Source organism: Chlorocebus sabaeus, chromosome 18 (assembly GCF_047675955.1).
Source record: "Chlorocebus sabaeus isolate Y175 chromosome 18, mChlSab1.0.hap1, whole genome shotgun sequence".
Taxonomy (NCBI): Eukaryota; Metazoa; Chordata; class Mammalia; order Primates; family Cercopithecidae; genus Chlorocebus; species Chlorocebus sabaeus.
The window spans coordinates 38,229,808-38,245,998 of record NC_132921.1 but is presented as its reverse complement, the minus strand read 5'-3'; the positions used below and the strand labels follow the sequence as shown (position 1 = coordinate 38,245,998).

The 16,191-nt window shown below is 43.4% G+C and overlaps 1 protein-coding gene across 4 annotated transcripts in view; it reads left to right on the top strand.

Moving 5' to 3' along the window:
• SETBP1 (SET binding protein 1) overlaps window positions 1–16,191 on the top strand; it is a 378,123-nt gene that overhangs the window by 19,178 nt on the left and 342,754 nt on the right. For all 4 annotated transcript variants that reach the window (XM_007974168.3, XM_007974169.3, XM_007974170.3 and 1 more), the window contains exon 2: window positions 2,256–2,913. In XM_007974168.3, coding sequence (XP_007972359.2) covers window positions 2,428–2,913 — 486 coding nt within the window. In that variant the 5' untranslated portion in view covers window positions 2,256–2,427. The remainder of the gene's footprint in view (window positions 1–2,255; window positions 2,914–16,191) is intronic.

Here is a 16,191-nt window from a genome sequence, read left to right as displayed (position 1 = left end):
TTAAATGTAAGAGATGATTGTTTCATTTATTTCACTCTGAAGTGAACCTTTTTTTAATGGAAGGTATTTTCTTAATATTAATAATATATTCGCTGTATAAGCCCATAAATTCATCTAAAGTTTAGAGTTCACCTTCTTTTATTATATCACAGAATCTGTAACATACATTTCCCTACTCTGGTTCAAAGGTCCAAATGGATTTCATTTAGGAACTTTGTATATATATGCCTTGCCTTTTCTCCTGACCTTGGGAGATTTTATAGGTAGGTATTAGAGAATTAAAATGTCGTTGGAGATTCCTGCCGAAGGGAATAGACTCGGAACATTACTGCCATAAGAAAACATGACTTGCGATTTGCATGGATCTGGGATACACACTGAGAAAGACCTATTGGATTCTTACCACTTGACAAATGGGGAAATGCCCTAAGGTACATTGATGTCTCTAACAGCTGGGGTGGTGTCTGACACTAGTAAGAGAGGCCTCCGTAAAGTCAACTTGAGTATAACTTTTTAAAAATGATGTGTGTTGTTGGGCAGATAAATCTAGATGAGACCAAAGATCTTGTCAGTAAAAGAAACATCAAGTGTCATCTGGTCTAACTTCTCCCCACCTCCCAAAGTGGAGACTTTGTCCATCCTGTAGCGTGGGTCACAGGTGGCTGTTTTCAGTTTTGGCTCAACAGTGTCAGTGACGATGCTCATGCTCTCACTAGGCAGCTTCTTCTTTTTTAGAAAAGCTGTATTCATTGAATCTTCCCTGAAGTGGAAGCAGTTGTAAATGTGTCTTTCTGCAAAGCTGAGCATTTTCCGGTAGCTGATGCTCCTGGGCTTCTCTGGGGAGCAGGGTCCATGTTGGAGCCTGGGCTGCCTTCCTGGCTGGCTTCCTCATGGGGCGTCAGCTAAAAATGTGCTGATTCTGGAGAGAGAAGACAAACGTCTGGTCTTCAGACTTCCAGTTCTTGGTTATTCTGAATGTGTTTTTGCAGGCAGCATTGGGCATTTTCTGGTGGACACAATTTGCCGGCCACTTCTTTAAATTGATGGGCTCAGAGGTAGAAACCTAAGATGAACAGTTATGTCTTCTGCTGGGAAACTTAAGTGTTCAGCAGCTGAGAAGGCTTGAGTGTGATCCAGCCTATAGCCTAAGGGCGGGAGGATGTGATGTTTGTAGCCCCAGGGCTCTTGGTTTTCTCTTGAGAGTGAGCATTTGGGCTTCCTTTTGGGCTTTGAAAATTATGAGTATGAAATTGGGAATAATGGAACGTGGGGTGAAAAAGCGTGAAGGCAAGTTTAGCTGATCCTGTGATAGTTCGGAGAGAGCCTAACTGATTTTTCTCTTCTCATCTTGGAAGAAGGTAGAGAGGAAGATCCTGGGGGGACTCCTGACACTTCCACAGGCCTATAAAATGCTCCTTCTCTTCCTTTTTCTCTTTTGCTGCTGTGGATACACAATACTACTTCATTTAAGAAACCAGAAAGGGAATGACAACTGTCTAGAAAGGCTATTTTTATCTAAATAATGGATAATGATTAAATACCTCCTTTTTATGTCAGTAGAAACATTTGTTGAGGTTGTTTTCCATTAATCACAGTGTTATAAGTGATTTGCCACTGAACTCTTTTTATTTTATTTTTGTGAGCCTCACACCTAAGCTTTGCATTTGCTTGAAGAAATAGAGAGGTCTTTGCATAATTGAAATAATGCATAGTGAAAAATGATAAAGATAAAACAGTTAAGAGATAGGCTGCATGCCCCTCCTCCAAGTGGGTGGAGAGTTTGGCCCAGGCAGCATGGGGGTTGTGCTCAGCTTTGCAAACTGTTCTTCACATGTGAGAGAGAAGTGGTGCAAAAAACCAACCAAATACAGTTCCAGTAGAGCTGAGCCTCAATACTTCAGACTTCCCTTTCGTCATGATTGGTTTTAGCAGTGACTCACGGCTGAAGCTTCAGTATAAAGAAACCTCTAGCTTGCTACCGGGCTGGAGAACTCGCACCTCTTATCTTTTTTCTTGGGTCTGCAGCCATAAAATTAATAGCAATCCATTATGAAGGCATGTGTGAATGTGTTTTTCCCTCTGCTCTAGTAAAATCTAATTTGGGGATGGTGCTTATTTTGGTTAGATGTTTTTCCATCACTTTTTTGTTTTCTGGATGCCATAGACAAGTGGAAAGGGGCCTCTAGAACTCAGATTGAGTAACCTTTGAGGTCATTTTCCTTTCTGCCATGCCTAACTGTCTCTTTGCTTCTCAGTTGCAGATCTGATCTCTTCTGAACACCTCATCGTGTCTCCATCCCTGGGAATCTGACCCTAGCAACTGGACCATTTTGTTCTTGGAATTTTGGGTGTCCTCTCTTCTCACCTTTCCCGTTTCCCTTTTCCCCTTCCCCCTCCTGAGAACTCCTGAAGACTGTAGAGGTTGTCATGGAGTCCAGGGAAACCTTAAGCAGCTCCCGGCAAAGAGGGGGCGAGTCAGACTTCCTGCCGGTCTCCTCAGCCAAGCCCCCAGCTGCTCCTGGCTGTGCAGGAGAACCTTTGCTCTCCACTCCAGGACCTGGGAAGGGGATCCCGGTGGGCGGAGAACGCATGGAGCCAGAGGAGGAGGATGAACTAGGCTCAGGGCGGGATGTGGATTCCAACTCCAATGCGGACAGTGAGAAATGGGTGGCAGGAGATGGTTTGGAAGAGCAGGAATTTTCTATCAAGGAGGCAAACTTCACAGAGGGAAGTCTGAAGCTAAAGATTCAGACCACAAAGCGGGCTAAGAAACCCCCAAAGAATTTGGAGAACTATATATGTCCACCTGAGATCAAGATCACCATCAAGCAGTCTGGGGACCAGAAGGTGTCCCGTGCTGGAAAAAACAGCAAAGCCACGAAGGAGGAAGAAAGAAGCCACTCCAAAAAGAAGGTAGGAAGCACTGTCTTATAGTCGTTTTTGTTTGTTTCTCTGTTTTTGCCATTTTATCCTCAACTTTTTAGGGTCTATTTATATATTATACTTGACTCTAGAACAACATGGGGTTGGGGACTCAGACCCCTGCACACTTAAATCTGTGTGTCACTTTTGACTTCCCCCAAAACTTAACTAGTAATAGCTTACTGTTGACCGGAAGCCTTACTGGTAATATTATCAGTTGATTAACACTGATTTAATATATTATATTATACATATTATATGTATTATATACTGTATTCTTTCAAAAAGTAAGCTAGAGAAAAGAAAATGATCTTAAGAAAATCAAAAAGAAGAAAAAATATATTTGCTCTTTATTAAGTGGAAGTGCACCATCATAAAGGTCTTCATCCTCATCGTCTTTATGGTGGGTAGGCTGAGGATGAGGAAGAAGAGGGAGGGTTGAAAGTCTTGCTATCTCACGGGTGGCAGAGGTAGAAGAAAATCTTCATGTAAGGGGACTCTTGAAGTTCAAGCCCGTGTTGTTCAAGGGTCAACTGTACTTATCTACTCATTAATTACCAATCTCCTTGATGGAATATTTAAGGACTCAAGAAGAAAACAGCTCTGCTATAATCTTGGTATAGTATCTAGTTCATTATCATATCTTCTGCATGTCTGACAGCAATAGCTTTAGAATTGTAATTTTGGAGAGTTCCTGTTTATTGTATAACAGCCAATTGTCTGGGTCAGCTAAGCCATAACAAAATTTTTAGTATTTTTTTCTTTGTTTGCATTAGTTTTCATAGTTAGGAGTGAGATATTAAAAAATTTGGGTTAATCAGAACAGTCAAGAATTGTTAAAATCTCCTTTTGATTTCAGTCATTACTACTGTAAATCTTCCTAAGATGAATCACTCGCCTGACAATGGAAGCCCTGTCTTTGTAGTAACTAAGACTCTCACAGAGCTGAAAACTCATCATTGTGAAAGCCAGCGATGCGCATTAGAACTGGAACTGTAGAAAACCAAAAAAAAGGGGCAAGCGATTGGCCTGAATCTCTGTCCAATACATCATGGACTTTTGAGATTGGGCATTGACTTAACTTGGTTGGTTGTTATTTTCCTCCTAAAAGTCAAACATGGATGTGCAAAGTAGCTAGATAGGTGGTTGGTGGTGTCAATTGGTTGGGAATGAATGAGTTCATATTTCATTGAATTTATTTTGTATATTAGGGAGTTACAGTGACTTACAGTGACCTCCCTTCCTGTGTGTGGCACTCAGCTGTGATAGCAGAGGACTGCCTTAGTATAGTAAGTTTTTGTCTTTGAGAATCTTTGGGACTTGGGGATGGCCCTGGAAGAAGGCCTTTTACTGACAGAGTTTTGGGGTCCTAGGTTGTAGGTGTTAATCATAGTCTTTGTCACTCTCTCCCTGACATTTGATCATTTATTTGGGCTCTAGCTATGTGGATTAGCTAAATACGGCACAAATGAATGAACTTCTTTATAGCCCAAAGATAATCCATAGCATTTCTGTTACCATTAGGTTTTGTTTCGTTTTGTTTTTAAGCTTTGGGGTAGTTATTTTCATTAAAACCACTAGGAATCATATCATTTCTTTAGCACAGGGGGCTTGTGTCCATCCTTATACTGGGTGTTGTGGCTGATCTTGTTGCATTTAAAATCCAAAGAATGGGCTAGAAGAGACTTTCTGGGTGACTGAGTCATCACAGTTTGCCCAAAAATTCTCTCCTGATTTCAAGACTGAAAATTCTGCATCCAGAAATTGTCCCAGTTCCTAGCAAACTGGGACAATTGGTCACCTTAGTTTAACATTTTGGAAGACAAAAGAACTTTAGAAATTGGTTTGTTTTGCCAGAACATAGAGGTGGTGCTCTCTCCTCCCCCATTACAACTTTGCAGTGATTTCTGGGTACTCTGTCGTGAAACCAAAGGTTTAATCTCCGCACATACAGAAACTTCTGAGATTCGGGCAAGAAAATGCAACAGTTCAAATCAGGCTCTGAAAGTGAGACTTTGCGTTGGAGTTGGGTCTCTTCAGATACGAAAATGAAGATCTTTGTTTCTGGCCATTGAGTTGGCCAGTTCTTTTTGTATTGTTGTATTTTTGGGTGGGTGGGTTGTCTTGAAAAATAGTTACCCTTTGTCTCCATCACCTTCACTGCCAGGATTTAAGCAGCAACCCACAGTTTTGGGAGTTCAAACCCAAATTCGCTGCCCTAAAAAGAGAATACCTTGTCCTGATTAGGTACCACTTTTCCTAAAGCCACTGATTGTTCCCAAATATAGCTTTCTCCCCATTGGAACACACCAGAATAAGCTTTGGAATCTGTACCATTGAGATGATTTCAAAGCTGAAATGCGCGGTGGACCTTGGTGCTCATATCTGAAGTTCTCAGGCTGGTCGTTTTCATCCAAAAAGCTGGATGCTCTTTGTGGACTTTATGGGAAAGCAATAAAATTGCTTATTTGAATATGTGATTTGCCTTTTTTTGTAAGCATTTTTATGCCTCAGCAATTGAAGGGGACAGAGAGGAAGGAGAAGGACTGAAATGCAATGCACAGTGCTCTTTATGATGACACTGTGATGGGAATACCCTTCAAAACTTTTTAATTGTTAGAAACTTGCTTCATGTGGTACTTCTCCACCCTTCTTACGTTTATTTATGCCTAACACTGTTACTTTCCAGAAATGAATTAATAAAGCTATCATCACTGAGTCTCAATTACTTGATAGATGACAGGAACATTCTCTGATCTCTATGGGATGAGAATGTTAACTTTATTACCCTTCAAATTCCTGCTGTTTTGCAACCAGAGAGTAAGCAAAGGCTAAAGCTGAGGGTGAGATGTGGAAACCTTGACTACTGTGTGTGTGGGAAAGTTTAGTGGCATAAACTTGCAGAATTTACTTACTTGTATGAATGAGAAGTATGTGATCAGTAATTTGGCACAGAATGGATAAGGATGAGGTTTTGTAAGCAACCCACCAGCATCTAATCCTGAAGTCACCTTCTGGATCTATTTTTATAAGTTGTACCACTTTTTGAATAAGTGGACATGGAGTGGCCTCTGGGAAGCAGGTCCTACACTAGGAGCTAGAAAGGAAGCCCTGTTAAGCTGATCTTTGAGCTGGTAGCGATTCCTGCTAGGGAATCATCTGAATATATGTGCTGACTTTGAGCCGGGGTTGGCAAACTATAGCCCCTGGGCCAAATCCAGCCCCCTGCTGCCCATTTTTGTATTGCCCCCAAGGGAATAAAATTTTTTTACATTTTTAAAAGGTTGGAAGAACATCAAAAGAATAATATTTTGTAATATGTGAGGCATATGAAATTTAAATTTCAGTGTTTATAAATAAAGTTTTATTGGAACACAGCCAAGTTCATTTGTTTATGTTTTGTCTCTGACTGCTTTTTATTATAGTGGCAGAGTTGAGTAGTTGTGACAGAGGTACTATGACCTTCAAAGATTCGACTATTTACTCTCTGATCCTTACAAAAAATGTACATTGATCCTTAACTTAGGGTAAGGACATAGAGTTTCAGGATAATAAAGGTTTTGTTTTATTTTGTTTTGCTTTTCGTAATTCAGCCTCCGAGTTTGGAGGCTGGGGGGAATTAGGTGTTATCTTATGTGCTGCTTTTTGTTGTTGTTTAAGTGAACCAGTTAATTTTGTTGGAGTCATTGCTTGACAGCCTCAGGCAAAGACAACTTATATGGGATCCCAAATGATTTTCTTTTTCGCTGGTGTTTGAAAAGAAAGCTCTGTGTGATAAGGGTAGCATGACTTACATATTATAGGCTAGTTCTCTGTGACGTTAACTCTAGTTATACATGTTCCACTGCTTTGGGACGAAGGCATTTATGTCTAGTATTGTTAACAGCCTTGTTCCAAATTTTAAACCTAGGGCTAACTCTCTAAACTGGAAAGGGATTATAAATGGTCAGGGAACATCGCCACTTAAGTGGTGAGTTGTGAGGAGGAGCCTATGTACTACCTCCCTGGCTCAAGGATGCACGGACTCTTCTAACCAGGATAAAAGTCTTTTCTTCCATATAAAACTAGGATAGGAATTGAGATGCTATTTGGGAGAGGGTCTATGATGAGTGGATTTACATGAGGTGTGAAAGCAGCATTTGGTAGAAGTAGGGGCTGAGGGGAGAGCTCAGAACCTACTTCGGGGCCTCTGAACTCTCCTTTGGACAGGTGTAATTTTGCAGATGGACGCTACATGTGTAACTTGTTCTTTATCATGGGACCAACGTGGTTGCATCTTAAACTTACTCAGGTAAGTGACTTAATAACTTACACTTCCTCAGGTTCCCTTCTAGGTGATTAGATTAAAACAACAGAGAACATGAAGATGAGTCTCTGGAAGAATGTTCCAGTAGTGGGACACAGTGGCTCGCACCTGTAATCTCAGCACTTTGGGAGGCTGAGGTGGGTGGATCACTTGAAATCAGGAGTTCAAGATCAGCCTGCCCAACATGGAGAAACCCCATCTCTACTAAAAATACAAAAATTAGCCAGCCATGGTGGTGCATGCCTATAATCCTAGCATCTTGGGAGGCTGAGGCAAGAGAATTGCTTGAACCCAAGAGGCAGAGGTTGCAGTGAGCTGAGATGGCGCCACTGCCCTCCAGCCTTTTTGGATGACAGAATGAGACTCAATCTAAAAAAAAAAAAATTCCAGTAGTGACAGGGTTTTGAAGAGTTTCCAAGCTGGGCAGGGCTTAGCAGCTCTTCTCTTTCCTGAGGATGTTAGGAGTCAGGGACACCTGCCTAGATTCAACAGCAAGATAAGGGCATGAGAGTTCCAGATGGATGCCATACAGTGACTCAGGGTAGGAGATGTGGTGTGATAGTCTGACACCAAGCAGCTTTGTGAATTTGGATCTGCAGTATGAATTTGCTGAAACTCTAGTTTCCTCATCTGCCAAATACAGGTGATGATATCTACATGATATAACTCAGAGGAAGATTTTAGAAGGAAATGGATAATTTACAGAGTACACATAACTCTGATTTCTTGAGCTACATGGCAGACCCTTTGCTAGCTGTTTTACATTACTCACCTTATCTATTAGTCTTCATAACAATCCTGCCAGGCAGATCTTATTTATTTATAGGAACTTGAGGCTCAGATTGCTTCAAAGGAGGAGCTGGAAAGGGCAAGGTTTTCCTGTGAAGCCAATTCTATTAGACTCCAATCAAATGTATATTCCAGTCCCTAAGCTGCCACACCCTATAAAAGTAAAGGATTTCTGGAAGCTGAGGATCACTAGAGTGTTTCTTCCATACTTTCTCATATAGCTGGGGTGGCACATTTTCCTTAATTCTAAGTTTTCCATGGTTTTGAGAGAGCATTCAAATCTCACTAGTTAAAGCCCTATTTTTTTTCATTTATTGTATTTACAAATTTTATTTGCTTTTGACAAAAATACAACTTCTGTTTCATTTCTTTGGATTTATTTTTTCCTCCTCTCCAGTTCCATTGGGAGATCTTATTTCCTCCTGTAGCAAGGACTTCAACCTTATACCCATCAAGTGCCTGCCATGGTCCTAAAAACGCATTCAGGATTTGTCTTGGTCTAGACCATCATCATATGCGTAGGGAAAGACTCTTGTATTCTGTCCTGAGCATTCACAGTCTGCTTTTGTGAAGCCAAATAAGTCATGCACTAATTTCCTCCTTACACAAAGCGCAAACACACAAAGTATGGATGGGAAAAATATTTCTTAGGTGTTGTTGATGGGAAGAGAGGTTGGCATCAGATTGCAGAGATCAATGAATGTCAAATAAATGGGTTTGGATTTAATTCTTTAAGTAGCAGGAGTGCTTAGAGAGCTTTGAATCAGAGAGAAGGAATCGTTGTGGGGGTGCTGGGGAACTTGGTGAGAGTGACTCTGTGCAGAGGAGCTTAAAGTGGGTAGAGACATGAAAGCAGAGCCTTTTGGTAACACAATTGTCAGCAAGGAGAGATTGCTCTAGGGTTCTTCCCTTTTCCTGGCACGTCCTGAGAAGCACATTTCTCTCTTGACCTTTAATGGTCGTAGCAATTTTGTTTACAGGTGGGTGCGGAGGGGGCTATGAGAAGAGGTGTTTGGCAGAGGGTGAAGGGTGGCTTGCTTTGCCAAGGGTGCAGGTTACCTGAACTCTGGCTGCTGCACCCATGGTTTTCTCCTCCTCCACCCTAGTGGGTGGCTCAGAGAGCCTTCTACTCTCCTGGTGGTTCAAGTGTCCCTCCCTTGCCATCCTCTTTTGTCAGCACTTTCTCTGGTCATTCCCAAGTATTCTGCTTTACAGAAGACTTGGCCTCTCTTCTTCTGGGGGTGGGAATGTGGTGTTTCAAACTCCTGGGAGTATGAGCTTCTTCCTCCACAACGTCCTCATCCTGACTTGGAGATCAGGTCTCCCTAGCATTTCTACACAAGAGGTCAAATTTCTCCTCTTGTTTCATTTCAGTTTTTATCTCCTGAGATTTAAAAACGTTTTTGTTTTAAGTACCACATTTCTATACATTCATGAGAATGCCTGGAAATTTTGTTTCCTGATAGATTTCTCTCTGATTATGTTATAGCTAAAGCAGCAGGGAAGGCAGGGAACGACCTTTTCTGCGTGGCAGCAGGGAGCACTGGACATGTCAACTGAAAGTGTGAGGGAAAGAACCTTGGCCTTGGAGATGGGAGCCCTGGGCACCGGCTCTGCCTCTGTGACTCACAATCACATTCGGCCAGCATACTTTACCTCCCTGCTTCTCAGCTTCTACATATTCAAAAAAAAAAAAAAAGATGAAGAAGAAAAACAAAGCAGCATTTTCCTTCCGAGGTCTTGTTTCTGTTCTATAATCTAGAAACTTTAAGGGCCATTCTGTTTCATCAGCAGGGCAAGTGTTTCTCTTTAAGAACGCTCGTTACTATAAACAGATTTTTGACTTCTGTTTGGAACCACTGTTCCGTCATCAGATTGTTTCCTTTTAGCACCAAATGTCAAAAGATCTAAAATCATGGGAGCAAGGGTCAGAGTTGAGCTTAAAATGTGGTGATTTACCAAACTTGTGTTCCATAAGTATATTCTGGGAATATTTGGTTATCCCTCAACCCTGTCTTCCATTTTTCCCTTTTTTTCTTCCTGTGTTTGGGATTCTCTGGGGGTTTAAAATATGTAGCTTGGCTGTTTCCCCCTGGTTTGGTGTTCTCTTGTTTGTTTTTTTTCTCTTTGGACTCCCCCAAGGAAGGGTTTTTGGTGAATTCTATGCCATTGAAAATGCATCTGGCAGAATAGCCAGCAGAAAACTGTGTTCTGTTCAGACAGGAAGTCACTTATTCTCTGAAGCATGGCTAGTGTGCTCTGTATGTGAAATTCTAGGTGAGGAGTGCAGGGTCTGTTAGAAAGAGCCCCCACTCTGGGAGTGGATTAGAACTCAGATACCCTGATTCCAGGAACGTGGTCTCTCTGCCTCTGAACAGAGACAGGCTGCATAACCTTAGGCAAGACTTAACCTCTTGAAATGTTTCCTGACAGTTGGAAAATCAGGGATAACAGCAGCCCCTCCTTGTTGATGTCACCGTAGTGAGGTTGAAATTGTCTGTTGGGCACTTAGGACAGCACTTTGCTCAGTATGTCCTGCTCTCATTGCTGTTTGGCATCTCTCCCGGCTGACCACCCACAGGAACTTCCTTAGTTGAGGCACAGAGTGGGCACACAGTGATCTGCAGTGGTGCTGGGCACTTGGAAGGCCTGGACTGTGTTGAATTATATGTTAGCTGGGGGGGCAGTACCAGGGCCTAATCTCTGATGCCTGGAGAAACATCTATTAGTTGAGCATATCACTAATGATTTTTTTTTTTTTTTTTTTTTTTTTTTTTTTTTTTTGGTGTTGGTGGTAGGAATTGCTATAGGGATTTATTTAGAGATAGTTCAAAGGTCTTTTATCTCTGTGGTCATTTATCTGCCAAACGGGGATGACTGCTGAGCACAAAGGATGACTCAAAATGAATCTTTCAAAGCAGTGTCAAAGGAACCACCAAGTGGGGTTCAGCTGGCGGCTGCTACTCTTCCAGCATTTGCAAAGTCGGCCCCTCTTCCTCATCGTTGCAATTTTACATCCTCAAAAAGTCCTCTCATTGCTACATTGCTAGTTGACCTGCAGTTATATTTCCTTTTTTTCTTTTTAATAAAAGGCAAGAGAAACAATCCCTTTTTGCCTTTTCTTACCACATTTTGACTCTTCTGATTCCTGCAAGTTTAAGTTAAAAACATCCCACCTTCAAGCTACAAAATGCAGCATATCCCAGGACATCCCCCACCTGCCTTGCTTGTTTATTAGACACAAGTGGCTTTGTTCAGGAAGTTACTGGGAGCCGCTAAAGATAGTCAAGGTAGAGAACACGGGGTGGGGTCTCAGAGTCCGAACTGAGGCCTTGGTTCGGGTTCCTGACAGCATTAAATGTAGAAAATAAACAGCACAAGGCCTTGAAGCCATGCATTTTAGGAGTTTTTTTTTTTTTTTTTTTTTGAGATGGAGTCTCACTCTGTCACCCAGGCTGGGGTTCAGTGGCAGGTTTTCGGCACACTACAACCTTTGCCTCCGAGGTTCAAGCAATTCTCCTGCCTCAGCCTCCCAAGTAGCTGGGACTACAGGCCCATGCCACCACACGCAGATAACTTTTGTATTTTTAGTAGAGATGAGGTTTCACTGTGTTGGCCAGGCTGGTCTCAAACTCCTGACCTCATGATCTGACCGCCTCAGCCTATCAAAGTACTGGTATTACAGGTGTGAACCACTGCACCCAGCCAGGAAGTTTTTAATATCCACAATAAACTAAAAATTTGCATTATACTTTGCACACAGCCAAACTGCTTTGGGGAAAGTGTTTCAACATGCATGGTCCTCAGAGTGACTTGACTTGGAAGGTTGACATTAAGGCTCTGGTCACTCCCCTATGGAGCCATCAGTGGTGAGAGGAAGAAGCTGCCAGAGAAAAGGGCAGGAGTTAAGTAGACCCAGGTCCTCAAGAAGTGTACAGACAGACACAACACCTTCACTGATTTTTAGCCACACCATGTCATATCGAGTCGGCCTGAGGCTGAATGATATATTGACTGGTGGATCAGTGAGCGCCCGCTGCTGGAGGAGTGCAAGCTGAGGCCACCACCTGAGCGTGTTGAACAGGAACACCCAGAGCCCTACATTGCGAGAGGTTTGAACTGTGCAACTTTTTTCTCTTTTCTTTTCTTTCCCTCCCTCCCCCACATCCCTTCCCCACTCCTCCCCCCTCCCCTACTCCTCCCTCCTCCCTCCCTCCCTCCCTCCCTCCCTCCTTCCTGATTGTTTCTGCTGCTTGGCCCTGGCTGTGGGTAAACTCCAGCACTGCAACTTCATCCTGGAGACCCCCAGCTCCCTCCCTCCATCCCTCCCTTCCTTCCTTCCTGCCTTCCTTCCTTCCTTGCTTCCTTCCTTCCTTCCCTGCTTCCTTCCTTCCTTCCTTCCTCCCTCCCTCCCTCCCTCCTTTCCTCCCTCCTTCCCTCCTTCCCTTCCTTCCTTTCTTTCTTTGTTGCCTTTTTTTTTTTCCTTTTTTTAAAACAGGGTCTTGCTCTGTTGCCCAGGCTGGAGTGCAGTTGTGCAACCATAGCTCACTGCAGCCTCAAACTCCTGGGCTCAAATGATCCTCTCAGCTCAGCCTACTGAGTAGCTAGGACTGCAGGTGTGCACCACCACATCTAGCTGATTTATCTTTAAAAAAATTTTTTTTGGTAGAGATAGGTCTTGCTATGTTGCCCAGGCTGGTCCTGAACTGGCCTCAAGCGATCCTCCTGCTTTGGCCTCCCAAAGTGTTGGGATTACAGGTCACTGGCCTGGCCTGACTACACCACCTCTAGGGCACTTCCCCATTTTCCATAGTACCCCAGTGGATCTTGCCCTATGAAGGCAAGGGCCTCCCTGTGTATCTTGAGTTTGCATTTCTCTCTGAATTGCCAGGTTGTTGTATTTTTCTCCCTGCCTGCCCCTTCTTCCCTGGGCCAGCTTCCCTCACCTCCCCACCAACCTGTGACCTCACACGGGAAACAACTGAGACTTTTATTTACTCTGAGAAGTCTGAGCAGTTCCCACCTCAGTACCCAGCCTGTGAGGCCATTCGATAATCATCATTAGTATGAAATGCAGGTTGCTTTGGTGTGTTTTCTAGACCTTGTTTATTGTGGTTTCCCCCCATCCCCCACCAGATGGTCTTCTTTGCCTCCCACGAGTTTCTAGCCAGTTTCACAGTGGGGGATAGGAGGATGGGGGTGGGTAGGAAATTCTTAAAAGGAGATAGAGAGCAGCTCTGTCCCTCCAGGTGGGCCACACACCATGTCTTGCCAATAAGAAGCAATCATTTGCAAATATAAATTTGCCCAGGAGTGTGGACAGCCTTTTATGCCAGGCCAGTTAGTTCATTTGTTTAGTGTTGTTCATGAGAACTCAGCTCAGGAATTTCAGCATTTTTTACAACACATAGTACCCCTGCAGAACCAACTTAAAGCAGTAGCTCCTCATGGTGGATCATGGGTTTTGGAGTGTACAATGGGACTCTCCATGATTTCTCCATTCTTATTATTTGGGGGCAGCATTATGTATAAACTAACTTATTTGGGTGTGTGATTCTTCCTGTGTGATCAGGTTCCTGAACTAACCCAGTCTTCCTGCTTGATTCCTACCATTTGGATAAATGGCAGGGCAGTGTTTCTGATTGGGCTTGTGTGCTACTGGATCATGAAGGAAGGCAAGATTGGGAGATCCAGAAAGGGTCCTCGAATGAGAAGTTGAATTCATTGAGGATACAGGTGAGAATCAGGCATCTGGTCATTAGGCAGGAGAAGACTGACAACAGAAGCTCTGTGTCAGAAGAAAGGCATAGGTCCACAACTGAGTCACACTTCCAGAATCGTGGATATTGCTAGAAATTAGAAGGGCCTCTGAGCATTTCTTTATCAGCATCCCTCTTTTTTTTTTTTTTTTTTTTTTGAGACAGAGTCTTGCTCTGTCGCCCAGACTGGAGAGTGCAGTGGTGTGATCTCTGCCCACTGCAAGCTCCGCTTCCCAGGTTCAGTCCATTTTCCTACCTCAGCCTCCCAAGTAGCTGGGACTACAGGTGCCCGGCACCATGCCTGGCTAATGTTTTGTGTTTTTTTTTTTTTTTTTAGACGGAGTCTCGTTCTGTTGCCCAGGCTGGAGTGCAGTGGTGCGATCTCCACTCACTGCAAGCTCCGCCTCCCAGGTTCACGCCATTCTCCTGCCTCAGCCTCCCGAGTAGCTGGTATTACAGGCGCCTGCCACCACGCCTGGCTAATTTTTTGTGTTTTTAGTAGAGATGGGGTTTCACCATGTCAGCCAGGATGGTCTCCATCTCCTGACCTCGTGATCCTCCCGCCTCGGCCTCCCAGTGCTAGGATTACAGGTGTGAGCTACCGCGCCCAGCCTCAGCATCCCCTTAAAGGAACAAAACACACCTTTCCAAACCCCTAAGGCATGGTTATTTGGCTGCTGCTCAAAGGCCTTCAGGGAGGGGATGTGCCACCTTTTGCGGCAGCCCTCGTTTTAGAAAGCTCTTTCTTATATTGCAGTAGGCATCCCTTTTAAAGCCTAGATATTTCCAGTTCCTGAAAGTGTTCCTTGTATTCCATGGTTTCCTGGTGCCAAACCACCCTGGTTCTTTTGCTGGGAATACTAGTTTTTCAGTGTCCCTTCTAAAAGGTATAAGTGGGAGAGCTCACAGAATGGAGTACAATACTGGGAGGTGGTCTGGCCCTGCATTATGTCAGGGAATTGTAACCTCCTCTGTTCTAGACACAGTACCTCTATTAACATGACCCCAAGCTGTACCAGCTTTCTAGAAGCTATGTCATTGTTCATATACACTGAACTCAAGGTAAGGAAACCTGCCAAATTAATATTGTCTTATGCTACTTTTGCTGTACAAATTATCACATCCTATAGTCAGTGGATTCTCTAGGCTAAAATTCAGGTGTTTGCATTATCATCATCTCTTTGTGCACAGTTCTGGGCAGAGATGTGAATCGAATGTTATACAGATGGTCTGGTTTGGGTCTAAGGACTACATGGAAGGCATAGAAACAAGACACTTTTAAATGTAGTGCCCAACTCAGTCAGAATTCCTTTTCTGTGTATTCTGTAGAGATACATCTCTAGATGGCTATCTGCCTTCTCCGAACCTGGTTTCTCATTTATATAATGACCTCCTTTATCTAAATGAAAGGGCTGTTAAGTATGTGTTGTTAATGATAAAGTCAATTCTTCTCAATTGTGGTGTAAGCTCCCTGAGGACAGGAGTTATATCTTTTAATATAATATTCACTTATTTTTATTTTTCCAGCCTAGATGTTAAACAAGTTCTTCTTAGCTCTTCTTTTTCTTTTCTTTTTTGAGAAAGAGTCTTGCTCTGTCACTCAGGCTGGTGTGCAGTGGCACGCGATCTCCACTCACTGTAACCTCCGCCTCCCAGGTTCAAGCGATTCTCCTGCCTCAGCCTCCCAAGTAGCTGGGACTACAGGCGCGTGCCCCAACACCGGGCTAATTTATTTTGTATTTTTAGTAGAGATGGCATTTTGCCACGTTGGCCAGGCTGGTCTCAAGCTCCTGACCTCAGATGGTCCACCCACCTCGGCCTCCCAAAGTGCTGGGATTACAGGCGTGAACCACCGCACCTGGCCTTAGCTCTTGTGTTCTATTAATATCAAAACAGCTCCTGCTTAGTCAGCTCTGTGTATTTTGCATTGGTAGTTAGAAACATCTGAAATCTTGTGTCTGTGTGTGTGTGTGTGTGTGTGTGCATGTGCACGCGTGAGTGCTCTCCTATCCAGATATACTGTAACAGAGGAGCTGAAGCATCTTAATTCTAGAAGTACCTGCCGAGTTTTATGGAGTGTTCAGCCTAAGTGCTATGTGGGGTATAGAAAGATGTTGCCAAGAAGTATTGATCTCAGGACATTTAGGGAAAAACCCAGGGCATTGTGTTTAATAGGTAACTGTCAAAATATGTGTTCCAGATGATAGTACATGGTGTGGACAATCACATCTGCCCATTTGTTCCTTCTTTTGGGTTTGCTCTTCGTATAGTTAAGCAAAGTTGTTATTTTTCCCTGTTTTATAGACTGGGGAAAGGACTCTGAGGGTTTTAAATGGCTTGCCTGAGCTTACAGCTAATTACTGAGGGCTGGGGGGTGTTTGGGACTCAGACCCTCAGGTCTCCTGGTTTCCGGCA